General features: G+C 36.8%; 1 protein-coding gene across 5 annotated transcripts in view; it reads right to left on the reverse strand.

Moving 5' to 3' along the window:
* Positions 1 to 13,674, reverse strand: part of DROSHA (drosha ribonuclease III) — a 70,667-nt gene that overhangs the window by 46,591 nt on the left and 10,402 nt on the right. For all 5 annotated transcript variants that reach the window (XM_086899018.1, XM_086898993.1, XM_086899003.1 and 2 more), the window contains 7 exons: positions 13,346 to 13,500; positions 10,298 to 10,378; positions 8,467 to 8,553; positions 8,273 to 8,359; positions 5,159 to 5,230; positions 3,527 to 3,608; positions 2,350 to 2,424 (listed from right to left, as the gene is read on the reverse strand). In XM_086899018.1, coding sequence (XP_086755144.1) covers positions 2,350 to 2,424; positions 3,527 to 3,608; positions 5,159 to 5,230; positions 8,273 to 8,359; positions 8,467 to 8,553; positions 10,298 to 10,378; positions 13,346 to 13,500 — 639 coding nt within the window. The remainder of the gene's footprint in view (positions 1 to 2,349; positions 2,425 to 3,526; positions 3,609 to 5,158; positions 5,231 to 8,272; positions 8,360 to 8,466; positions 8,554 to 10,297; positions 10,379 to 13,345; positions 13,501 to 13,674) is intronic.

Here is a 13,674-nt window from a genome sequence, read left to right on the forward strand (position 1 = left end):
ACTAAAGAGAAATGGTGACGAACCAGAGGTAAAACATTCGAGCAATATGGGGGATGACACCACAGGCACAGTGGAAAAGCCTTGCAGAGCTGCTGCACAACAGCAACACCGTGTAAAATGATGTCCTCTACAAGATATGTGAGGAACCAAGCCCTTCTCTTACTTCTGCTGGGATTACAGCACTATTGCACAGAAATGATGACAGGCAATGGTGTAACTTGGCCTTTCAGAACAACTAACTCACTCAGTCACCAAGATGGAATCTCAACTGGGGAAAATACACCCCAAACCTCACTGGAAACAGAAAATACTTCTAAATAGCTACAGGGACAGATTTTTAAATGTGCAAAGTTTTCATTTAAATTAAGGGGGGGACTCCACTTACAAGTCTGCTCTTTGTCAACAACTGGATTATACTCTTACACAAGAGGTAGCCCACATGCACCAATCACTAAAATGTAAGTGTATCCTTATCCACTGAAGGTTATGGACAGGTTGCTATAGACACCTGTGCTAAATGGAAGTCAGAGACCACTTCTAAATCAGAATATGCAGTACTTGGGACCCCAGATGTGTTTTTTCAAGCCTTCTACTCTCTGAATATATTTATCAGCAAAAAAACCTATGAAAATGAGTACAATACAGCAACTGTTCTGCATGCCATGCATCTCAGTAAACCTAATATGACTAGCTCAGAGCTACCCCAAGGCCTGTCTCTAAGTAAATCCACATAGAAAACCTGACATCCCAAACTTCATTACTTTTAGACAATGTTAGGAAAGTAAGAAAGAAAAAGTAGAAGGGATGGGAAATCAGCAATTCATTCCTATCTTTAAAGAGACAGCTGATGGATGTGTGCAGATCTGATGCACCAACATCTTCTTTGATTACACATAAGAAGCGTTCTGCAAACATACCTGAAGGAAATAGATTTCCACTCTCTGTAAATTAAAAATCTTCAAGGATACATCAAAAAATAATCAATAAAAAATGAAAGCTTGATTAAAAAATAAACTGCCAAAAAGATGCTAAAAGGTAACTATATATGCAGAAGTATCAGGAAAAAGACATTTTTAAAAAAGAGTTAGAAGGCTGGGGACCTTAAGAAGCAGCACACAGGAATACATATTATAGAGACTTATCTCTCCCTATCAGTAAACAACCCAACAGCACAGAAAGAGCTGACTTCTAAACTAAAATTAAAAATAAAAAAAAATCAGAATATAAAAACCCTGAACAAAAAAGCACCCTCAAGCTACACAAACTAGGCAGGACAGACTTGTTCTCATTTTCTGATGAGGTCAAGTTAATCAGCCACATGTGGCTTGATGGCTTATTTTGTAAATTGCTTCAGCAAAACCAAATCAATGTTTGCTAGCAAGCCTCAGAGCTCTGCTTCTGATTGAACAGTGCTGTGTATCCAGGAAGGAAAAACAATTAGAAATACAGTCATCTAGCCATCAGTACTCTCCACAGTAACAAGCCAAAACTCATTTTACTGCAGCTATAATTAATATCCCAACTAAGTTTCAAAGCCCAGACCAGAAAGCACCTCCAGGTCACAGTCCTCTTGATGAAGGTTGTTCCATGTTTCATCCTGCACCCCAAATCTCACAGCTGAAACACATCCTTCTGTCCACACAACCCTCCTGGAGCAATCACTGGCAGGATCTCAGCAGGACACATTTTCAATGGAGCCATGACATTTACATCAACTGAAAGTCTGTCCTGGTGTCTTAGGATGTGCTAAATGCCTGTGTAAGCTGTTCACTCAAAATGAGTGCAATGCTCCACATGGAATCTCGTCCTTGGCTGGCAGGCCAGGGTTGAACTGCATTGGAATGATGGCTTTTGTCTTTCACAAGGTCTAAGCTTGTATGATGATAAAGAAACAATCAGGAAAATGTGCTCAGGGGCGCCAATCATGCTGACCCTTGCACATCAAGAATTGTGATCTAACCACATGGTACCCTGAAGAGTGGGGGGACCAGAAACGTGCGAGATTGGATAACAGCACTCCTCAAATGCCACAGCTCCATCACAGAGCACACCAAGGAGGACCCAACACTGCCTAAAATAACTACAGACACAAAAGCTGGAAGCAAGACTTGGCCTGCTCACCTGAATTCCAGTTCTGAGTAAACCATCTGTACTGCGAGCAAGCACTAAAGTCTTCAGGTGGAAGCACCAGATCTCTGCACTGACTGAATTATTTGACTTGCAATAAGGGGTTTTTTTGTGGAGTTTTTTTTTATGGGGGATAGGGTTGTCTTTTTTTTTTTTTTTTTTTTTTTTTTTCCCAGTTTTTTCAGATCTAGTTTGTACAAAGCTGTATAATACAATCATTACCTGGGAGAAATCTCACAAACCGTGGCATGAAGTGGTATCTGGGACAGGAAATAGAATCATTTTCAAGTGAAGGACCTTAAATATGAAAAAAATACAGAAAATTTATGAACAGCAACATATTTGCAAAAGAAGAAAAGAGGCAACTTTGCTGCAGATGAAATCAATGAATGGTGATTACATTTGATAAGGCTTAAGTTTCAATCCAAAAAGTACCAAAAAAATGAACAGAGAGACAACTTGTAGTGAAAGCCTTCACACTGACAATTTAAAAGAAATCTAAATTAATTTAAAAATACTAAGAACCTAACAAAAACCACAGTATTTTAAAATAAAACAGTAATAGAAAAAGATTGCTTTATATAATCAATTAATTATTACACTTAAGCCTTACTGGTACATGCACTAATTTATCTCCTCCAAATTAGTGGGGTAGTTTTTGTTCACCGTAACAAAGATAACATGGAAATTTCCACAGTACTATTCTGTGTTTTTTTTTTTTTAATTTTCCTATTCATCATACAAAGCTTTTCAAGAAAATAAAAAATGAACCTGTAAGTACCTGGTGTTTAAAAAAGAAAGAACAATCAGAAGCAATGACAGGAGAGACAACACCGATATTAGAATATATTTACCATCAAACCAAAGGCTACACAAAATGTATTAAACCTGTGTGCTCCTCTGCTTAACTGCATTAAGTGCAGAGTGCAACTCCATAGACAAAGTCAAGACACCCTACAGCTTCTGAAATAGGATTCCTCTGATACTCTCATTTCTCTTTCAGACCACAGGAAGCATTCTACTTTGTTGCAGTCTTCACAGAAACAAGTATTTTCATCTTGTCAAAAGACAGAAACATTCTGCTATAATGATAACATTAACTCTCCATAGCTCTCTGTATGACACTGCTTTGTGAATTGACTGCAGAGAAATACTGTATGAGCAACTTGTTGTTAGACTGTAAAAAGAGAGAATAGTTTACCTGACACCTTGGCTTTTGAAATACCATGCACATGATACCATGTAGTATTAAACACACAGTAATATTTACTGATTGATTAAAAATAACAGTTCAGGATTTAGGCAGAAATTTAGTTTATTATATAGCTGAATTTTCTCCCTCTCATGGAAAACAGCAGTTACACTGCTATTTTGAGGACCCTCTGAAAGAGAACGTTACCTTTAAGATTCCAGTCGTACAGCTCCAAAATATCTTTGAATAGATATGAAGAGAACAGTTCAAGGCCTCTCACACAAAAATTCTGGGGAAACAAAAAAAAACAGACCAAAATTATAAATATACAAAACTACAATACAAATAATGCCATTCATAATGTGTTAAATAAAACACAATAAAAAAAACAGTGTCTTTGTATCTGCCAACCACTAGATCCTGGTTTCTAGAAACAGTATTGATATATTTGTGATCATCTACTCTAACATAGCACAGCGGTCTCTTCAGAAAGCATTGTCAAGAAAGAATGGTATTGAATCCTCTTCACTCAATGTCCGAATCAACAGCAGAGGCAAAAATTATGAATCTTCAATAATCTGCCAAGCACTAAAACCCCTTCCACCCAAGCAAGCTAAGAAGATTACCCATTTCTGAGAAGTATCTTTTTCATAGTTCACCTTTTCCCACATGCTCATAATAAATGTTTATAAATCACCATCTGTGGTATCACTGTCACCTCCATAGCAAGTATGACTACAACACAAATTGAGGATTATGACCTAAATAGCCAACAGAAGAAGAAAAGAGATGAATTGGAAAAATTTTTTTTAAAAAAAAAAAAAAGACTTTTTTTTTCATCAGGTGAGGAAGTGGCTCCTTCAGCAAACGAACAGAGAAACCTTCCTGAACAAATAAAATCAGGCCACATTCATATAAATTGTGTACATATGATATCAGCCATAAATTCCAAACTCAACACCACAATCTCTTTCAAAAATCATTAGTAAAGATGGTCTGCAAATAATGCTGTAGCCATTTACCCAAAAGCCCCCCCCCAAATGGTGATTTCCCTGTTTTGCTTGGTGGCCATTTGTTGTCTCAGGTCAAGACTTGCAGACAACATAGTACATTCACTAACAAGAAATTAATTGCTTTGATCACATTATTCTTTCTGAGGCATTTCAGGGCTGTTGCATATATTTAGATGCTGCTGAGCAACAAAAAAAAGAGATAACTAGAAAGAAAAATGTAAATATATATGACTAAATTAAATACTGATCCTATCTTCATGCTTAATATGCAGGGGTGTTTCTGTATCTATACACAATGTTCCACTGCAGCGATTTACTTCACAAACTGGCTCCACCAGGCATTAATTAGTAATAAAAAACTCCAGTACAAACAGATTATGAACTCAATGTGCTTTGTTTGTATCCACAGGAAATTTGTTTTGGCAACAGCTTATATTGAGAACTGATAAACAATCTTCAGAGCTTCAAACTTCTGATTAAGTTTCAGCTCTGCCATTGACTTACATGGTCCTGGCAAAGGAGTAACTCCATATGCCTTTTTTTTGTCGGATGTGAGAGAAGGGTAATGCCTAATTTAATTTACAGATACTGCATATAACTTAAAATGAAAGGATAAACGCACTTCTTACTGTTTGATTTTAATATATGATAGCCAAGGTAGATGGATTTATGCTAGTGCAAGTTTTGTTTCAGCCACTCATTCAGAATACAGCCAGCCTCTTAAGAGACTTCTCAAGATGGAAAATACTGAAGAGTTTAATCCATTAAACATGCCAACAGCTCTCAACCCACGCTGACTTTTAGACTAGTTATCCATCTTACTTACCTCAGGCATCATCTCCTCAATGAAATGAATTGTATAGTCAATGTTAAACCTGATTACTTTGCATAGAGGAATCTGGAAGGAAAAGAGAAATTCATCATTAAAAACTATACAGCATTAAATGTAGAGTTAATACAATTTTGTATGCAAAGGTATTACTGTCTACTGAAAAGGGCACTTACAAAAACAGCTGCTCTGGGGGATCATGCAAAGACAAGAACACAAGCACGTGTAAAGGGAGTACCAGTTCCAGCCTTCACCTCAGTAATAAAACAGTGCTGACAGGAGGGATGCTGAAGGAAGGCTAAATAATGCCATCTACTGGAGATTAAATTTTCTTTAGGAGAAAAAGTACACCTGTAAACTTCAGTCAACCTTTATCTTCTCTCACTCGGATATTTGCAAGTGAATTTGTTGTCTGTGACACAACACATCAGACTGACAGAGTGATCTGAAAGCAAGGTGTTTGCAGCACACTGCCACTTGTGTCAGCTGTACTGTCTTAAAATGCAGTTTTAAGTCAAAGCTACATTATGTTATAGCTTAAGGATAAATTACAGTTTTATACTAATTTCATACAATAAATATTCTCAATTTCATCCAACTTGCAAGCCAGACAAACATTTAATTCTTTTTTTTCAATTTTTTACAGTCCATAATTTGCTGAAGGTGTTCAATTTTTTATGGGATTTTCAGAGAAAAACAGCTAAATTCCTAAAAGACAACAAAAATGCCTAATTTTCCCTTACACTCTTTCCCTACAGCTCTTACCAGATTTTACTACTCACTGGCCTCAAAAGTATGAAAGAATGTTAGAACAATTCCATGTTCTGTGAATGTGAAGGAACCCAAGGTTATTTTACATTTATAAGCACACAAATAAATATCCGAACAGCATAGGGGTTGCAATAAAGTCAGTGTACATAGCAGAGATGCAGTATTCTGATTACATCTTCTTACAGCCCACTGTCAAACATTTGACTATTTTGACTACAAAAATCTATTGATATCTGCATGATATCAATATCATGATATTGATCAATCAAGATTATTCATCATATGATAAATTAAGAAGCTGCATCAAATGACCAAACAAAACTGCATTTCTTACAATTTGATACAGTATTAAATATGAATACAAAACCCTCTCAAAACCTTGGAAGCTAAATATACCATTTAAAATCTGAGCAGATGAAAACCTGTCACACTTAAATCAGTGAGGCTTGATAAAAAGCACAGGGATTGTTTACTTACTTTCTAAAACATAATTTAAACTAGAAGTTGAACACTTTAGAGAAGTGACCATAACTAAGATCTCCATAAACTGGAGTTCCATGTACACAAGCAAACACACATTAAAAGAACACACTGTTGGTACTGTACAATGGGTTTGGTATTTATAATATGACAATATTTTTTGATATGACTGTAGTAACCATTTTCCCTAATACTTGAGCTGCTCAGTTATTACTGAGAGGAATGATGGACATTACTCAGTAATAACAGCAGTAACTCAGTAACAACTCTTAACTGTGCGAACTTAAAAGACTTTGTACGACAGAAACTTGATTAATGCAAAGATGTTGGTGTTCAGATCTCTATTTTTACTACCTTTTGCTACTTCAGTTTCATCAAATATGTTCCAAAGTGTCCCTCAAAGAGTAGGTTTTATGTTGTGTGCCAAAAATCATCTCATGACATCAAGAGATTCCTTCCAAAGAGCTTTATATCTGTTAGTAAAAGGAATTAGCACCACAGTGTGGCTTTGAATTCAACTGTAAAAAAGAATTATTTGTAGCTGATCACCTCCTCTGTTTGGAAGTGCATGTAAACATGCACTTTACAGTAAGCTTAACTGCTTCATTAACTACTCATATCAAAGAAGAGTTTTCCTTGTTGTCTGTATATTGAAGATTTCCATAACTCTCTGACTTCCTGTCACACAGTAGACATAAAAACTGTAAAGATAAGGACGTCTCTCTATTATTTAATGTGAGTAAAACTAAACTGTTCTTTTTCGCTCATTCGCAAAGTGAAAACATAAAGCCTTGAGATAAATTTGCCTTGAAGTCCGAGGATGAGTTAATGCTACTGGGCAGCAGTGCTTCCCATTGCCATGCCAGAGGCTGAACTCCACTCTCTCACTGAATTGTCAACGAGTCACTTTGCCTGACCACCGAAAGTGAAATGTTATCATATCCATTATGTAAGGAAACCGTTGGGGTCAAAGCAACTTCTTCTCAGTGCCTCTCACTTCCAGTATCCTTACATCCCAGTTGTTTACTGATACATCCCAGTCCTGTGCTCATAACCATTCTTACACTGAGTTGTGGCATTGGTGATGTAGCTAGTAATAGTTATAAAAACCACAGAAACTAACACATATTGAATATTTTGAGAAAATCTTGAAATAACCAAAATAACAAAAAAATCTTCAAGCGTCCATAAATAAATAATTTTCCTATTTTCCATTCACATTCAGCTAAGTCAGCTTATATTGGAAAAGCAAGGCAGCCAGGTACCAATCATGTCCTTTTCTTGTTACAATTGCTTTAAAACACCAAGTTAAACACCTGTACATACCTACAGCTTTTACTGAAAATCATAACTTGTTAGATCCTGAAGAAGCTGAACAGCTTTTACAATGTATTGGATACATCAAAGGTAAGTTTTAAGAAGAGAGAAAACCCTTTAGAGTGGATCTCTGAAAAACTTCATTCATCACTTGAAGAGAAAACCTTTTCTTGTTGTTATTGCTAGTTTTTTTAAACTTTGTCAACTTAATAAACCAAATCACTAAATTTAAATCCAATTAACAGTCTTAACAAGTTTTTCCATGGTTTAATTCACTTCCAAACTGCGAAACACATAAAAACATTACTTCGATGCACATCACAGCTTCAGTCACAGCTCAAAGATGCTGCTTACTACAATCAGCCAAGACAACACCTGAGATTCATTAGCACAAATATCTTCCCCCTGTCCCCAGTGCTGGTAAGATGTTTGTAGCATACTTATAATGTTATTTTAGAGAAGTTTTGCTTCAGGGCAGAATGAGCATCTTCTAAAGAAATCCCCTGTTTGAAAGCTGAACTATGTAGCAATGATCATACTTACGTTTGTTAGTGGGGCATGTGCAAACATGGAGAACCCTTCAAAGATATATTCATGGTCATCATACTCAATAACAGTAGGTCTGTCTGTCTTAAAAAAGCAAACAAAATCACCATGGAGTAAGCAAGAAGCAATGGGACTTTTGTCACCGAAAACAAAATCAGAGTCCTAGTTTGAATTATTTATAAAGTACTTACTAAGAAATTTGTGGGAGGTGACACAGTAATTCGGTAGTGGTATAGTCTTCCAGCATTGTTGGTCATGGGGCGACATGGTTTAATGGGCTTAAAGAAAGAGATAAGTAGAATTATGTGTAGAGTCAAGGCAAATTTAGATTAAAAGAGAGAATAAAGCATTTCTAATAGCCATGAAATATGCATTAGGAAAAATTAAATAAAAGCAGGTAGTTTAATTAAGCATTCTGGGAAGGAGGAATGTTTGGACTTATCTCCATTTTCACTTTAAGAAATATTTCCAACGCTATTCAAAAGCAAGAAAAGGTGAATTTTTTTTTTTTCATTTTCCATTTAACTCTCCATCTCTCTTACACACAACAGCTAGCTGTTTACATTCCAGACAGATTTCCTCTCCTATATAAATTTGTTTCAGGAAACACATTCTAAAAGCTTATGAAGAGAAACCTGGACATCACATGAGAAGACCTCAAGGTACATTATCAAGATAGACAGGTATCAGCTCATCTGCCTGGGGGTATCTGAGGCTTGAAGAGAAGGGATTAGTCCATTGCCACAGAGGTAGCTCAGGTAATCCCACTCCTATCACCGTGGTTGCAATGCTTGACTTGCTTGGACTTTGAGGTCCAAGGGCAGCCAGATACCTGAGATTTCGTTTCCTCCCAGCTTGCTCTGAAGAAATTCTGTGTAAAGACCTCAACTCCTCAACAGTCAGACAAAACCAGTTTTTCATATGCCCTATATACAACTTGCTGCAGTTCAGAGGCTGCCACCAGCCTGTTTGGAATGTACTGGGAAAAAGAATAAAACCACTGCAGCGAGCAGGGTTACTATTCTGAACTGGGGAACTAAAGCTGGCTTGTGGCAACAGCAAGACAGCTACACCACTATGATGCTCTGGCCACTTTGCAAAACTCATGCAGGAAGTAAGGTGATTTCACTGGCTCTTCAGCCCCAAAATAAGCTTCTCACAGCTGCAACAAGGCAGCTGCAAACAAGCTAGTTGAAAACTAGGCAGTTTCACTTACAGGACAATGTGAAAAGTATTATATCCAAGGAGATTCTGTGAAACCTGGGATTCCCAGATGGCATTGCTCGAGGAGCAGCTGCCTTCATGCAGCAAGTTTTATATATATAGTAGTTTTCCCCTCCTAAATATTCTCCCTTTTCTGCAAGAAGAACTCTAGATGTAACATGGGGAGGAATAGATCCTGAACTGGAGAAATTTATAGTAAGATTCAGACCAAAGCCAATTTTCTGAACTCAAATAATTCACAGAAACGTTCATAACTCCTAAACTGCAGAGAAATAAACAATTGTTTCAGTAAACATATTTAAGAAGGCAAACTGAAAAATAAAATTTTTCAAGAAAAAGTATGAAGATAAATTGTAAAGCCCGCATGCTAAAGCAAGAACGCCTCCTGACAAGCCTTTTGCTTCTTTCAGCAGCAGAATTACTATTTACTTTTTTTTAAAGCAATCACTTCACAATATGGGCCCTTCACAACATATTCATCCACTTGAAGACAGCAGATTTTTTGATCGTATGTTCTCTTCTATTAGCACAATCATGCTTCAGAAACTTAAAAAAAACCCCCAAACCTAAAACTAAGCAGACACATACAAAAGTTTTCTACAGTTTTCAGATGGATTTCACTACCAGTATTGCATTTTAAATATGAGGTTACATAACTAAGTGATTTAAAGTTGCACAAGAGTTTTGTTTTTTTTACTCAGCCTGTAAATCAGGGGAAAACCTCCTCAAATGAACCCAAGCAGGAATTTACAGCTGCAAATTTATATTCATAATTGCAATCCTTAGAATTAGTAATACCTCTTCACCAGGATAAATGCCATGTCTTATTCCTGTTCGCCGGGCTTTCGCACTGCACTTGCACAAAGGTCCATCATTCATCTGTCAAAAACAAAATAGGATTCTGGTTTTATTGAAAAGTGGTTTTGGAAAATTATGTTGGTTTTAATGCCCTGAGTGCTGATGCTTCTAAAAGCCTGTCAAGTTTAGATAAAGTGGATGTTCTTAAGCCAATAAAACTGAAAACACTGTAGACTAATGTAAGAAAAATGCACAGCAGCATTAGAACTTCATTGCTGTTTCAGAAGCACAAGACGGAAAAACACTCTCAGCAGAATTCTACCACCCTGGGATAATACCCCTCTTTTTCACTGCTTATACACACAAGCAGCATGCTGACTGCCTAAAACAAAATTCAGATCCTAAACATATGTCAATATTTACATGCTGAAATCTCCACATTCTAACAGTTCCACTGAGTTCTTTTACTGAAAACCGATCCTCAACTAGACCCTCTGCCATGGAACGAGGCTATCCCCTGAAATGCAGACCACTCCAAGATTTTACCTGGTACTTTAAAGAACTGATGGGAACACATCAAATCTATCCTGTGAACAGATCAGTAAAAAAGATAATGAGGGAAAAAATACCCACTTGAGTATTCTGTATGGGTGTATCAAGTGCCCATACCAAAAAGGGCCAGTGCATACATCATAAACCTGGTGCCTTTCTTTTCACTTTTATTACCAAGATCAATGCAGACTATCAACTAATGCAACAGCCTTAAGCTTTCTGCTTAGCATTATGATCACTGCAGAAATCCAACATAAGAAGCCCAGAAACAAACCAGAGAAACAAATTAAGTTCCCAACCCAGATTTTTATCAAACTGGGATCCAAGAAGTTAAACTTCTTTTAGACTTAGGAAAAAAAAGCCAAACTAATGAACAATAAACTTGCAATGCAATAGAAAAGCCAGCAGAACTTTCTGTGCTATTACGAGCAGCCTGAAAATATAGACTGCATCCACGGTGGGGCTAAATGGCACCATCACATGTTAGATGTAATGTGAAGATACCACAGGAAAAAAGAACCACTAAACCACTGTTAATGTGTTAGCTTCAGGCAGCTGGGATAGGGATGCAACTGTTTAGTTTTGATGTTAACTGTAGCTTCTTCAGACTGGCACAATGCATATGTGCAAAGGAACATAAGAAGCAGCGCACTTCCCGACTCCTTTGGAAACTTAGTCACACAATCTTAACAATGGACACCTTGATGTTCACAGTTTTTCCCTTACTCTAAGAACCTCAAGGAAAGAATATGTTCAAAGAAATAGAGTAGGTAGAAGCATACTTTTTCTTTGGCTTATACAGTGACAAGACAAAAGAGAGTTAAAAAAGCAGTCAACAGCTAACTGCTCATCAGTGCTCCAAAACTAAGTGTCTACTGAGGCCATTTAAATAATCATCACATATTTTTGAAAATCTCATCCTTAATTCTTAGAACTGTTCAGCATGAATACTACCCCTGTTATATTAAATGCTCAGGCCAAAACTGAGAGAGATGTGAAGTACCTGTAAAGCCCAAGACTTGAGAAGCAACCAGATACGTATGGATCTTGTCCCTAACAACAATGCTCACAGAAAAAAAATGGAGGACAGCAATCATGAATTGATGGTAAAATCATGGTGAGAGATCACAAATTTACAAAGGCAACGCCTTCTCTGACCAACAGACCAACATAAACAAGCAGACCACATTTGTAAGGCAAAAGCCACAGTGGTGGCATTGAATTTAACAATTTATTTTCTGGCAGCTGTCAGCTCTGCTGGAGATTATCCAAATTAACAAACAAGCTTCTCATATGGAAGGCTTGGGAAGATCCATCCCACAAATCTAGTTCCATGTGTCAGACGGTGTACTTGTACATGTCAGAGTACATGGCAATCATTCCTGTTGTATTTATTGACAAAAAGCACTCTGACAGACCAGATAAATACCTATGAAAACTTCAAATGTTTCCCACTAAAATCTACACACAGGCTCACCATGATTGATTTCAGCCATTTCAAGAAAGATGAAGAGTCAGTCTCAAGGAAGTTTTTGGTAAAGAACGTTTTGCAGCAGAAGACTCATGTGCCAAACATTCCTGAATCTACTCCTTCTACAGTTATTCTGCTTTTTTTTCCTGTTAATATTCTTTATAGAACATTACTTTGAAGTGTGCCCAAGAGCTACACAATTTTTTCTGTTAAATATCTAAACAGCTTGCTAATTTTGTTTGCCATACAAACAGAAACAGCTAGCTATGCTCAATCATTATTTTTAACTAGAAGCATAAATATGAATCCATAATAGAATATTCAACAGACTTTTGAATTACCACAGTGGCAATATGTATTCCAGTATCTCCTCACATTTTGATTTGTTGCATGCTAAACTCGTACATCACACAAAGTGACAGAAAAATAGATTTACTGGGGTGCCAGTTGAAATGAGAGAATAGATTGTAAAATATTTAAGTAAGATGAAGATGGTGAATTTGCAAACAAAAACTAGTCTTCTGTGCAATGTGTACATTCAAAACAACACTTCATGAGCTCAGCAATTACATTTAATGAGAACTACAATTTCCATGCAATTACAAAAGAACCATTAGACAAGAAATTAGAAGCATTAACTGCATATTTAAAACATTATTTACCATTATGAGCTGAGAGCTTAAGGTGAAAAATTTGTAAAGGATGCAAACATATTGCCTTTTCTTCACCACAGAATTCAGTTGTGTACCTTTATCTCAGGGCTAAAAGGACAGCATTAGCACATTGTTAGCATTCAGTTTTTATTAACCCTGTCAGACATGATTCCAACTGAACAATCCCCAGGATTAATTAGCTGGAACTACGCTCTTGAAATCAAAAGTGAAGTGCTTTGAAGAAGGTGAGAGCAAAAAGTGAAAACAGGGGTAAAGAAAGCATTTTGAATTAGAAGTCACTCTGCAAGTTTGAAAACAAGGCAAAATTTTCAATTTTGAATGAACACCCAGTACTTTTTCCTCACACCCTACCTGTCCTGGATCATTGTACCACAATTCTTCATGGAGACGATCAGGGTGTGCTTTTTTTCGCTTAATTTCTGCAATGACGTCAATAACATCCGAATCTGAACTGCTGGAGCAGCTGCTGTCATCTTCAGAGTCACACTCTGACTCACTGGAGCTCTCTGATTCACACAGAAAAAAATAAAGATGGCTGAAAAATACTTCCACACGCTCTCTTCTCCATAGCAATGCGTTCTCTATCATGAATTAATGTCTGGACTTAATATTAAAAGAAAAAAAACACACACAAAACCCTTGATCTCAGTATCTCTAATCTCCTGAGGTGACTCCCTTTT

The sequence above is a fragment of the Cyanistes caeruleus genome, chromosome 1 (assembly GCF_971803275.1).
Source record: "Cyanistes caeruleus chromosome 1, bCyaCae1.hap1.1, whole genome shotgun sequence".
Lineage (NCBI taxonomy): Eukaryota > Metazoa > Chordata > Aves > Passeriformes > Paridae > Cyanistes > Cyanistes caeruleus.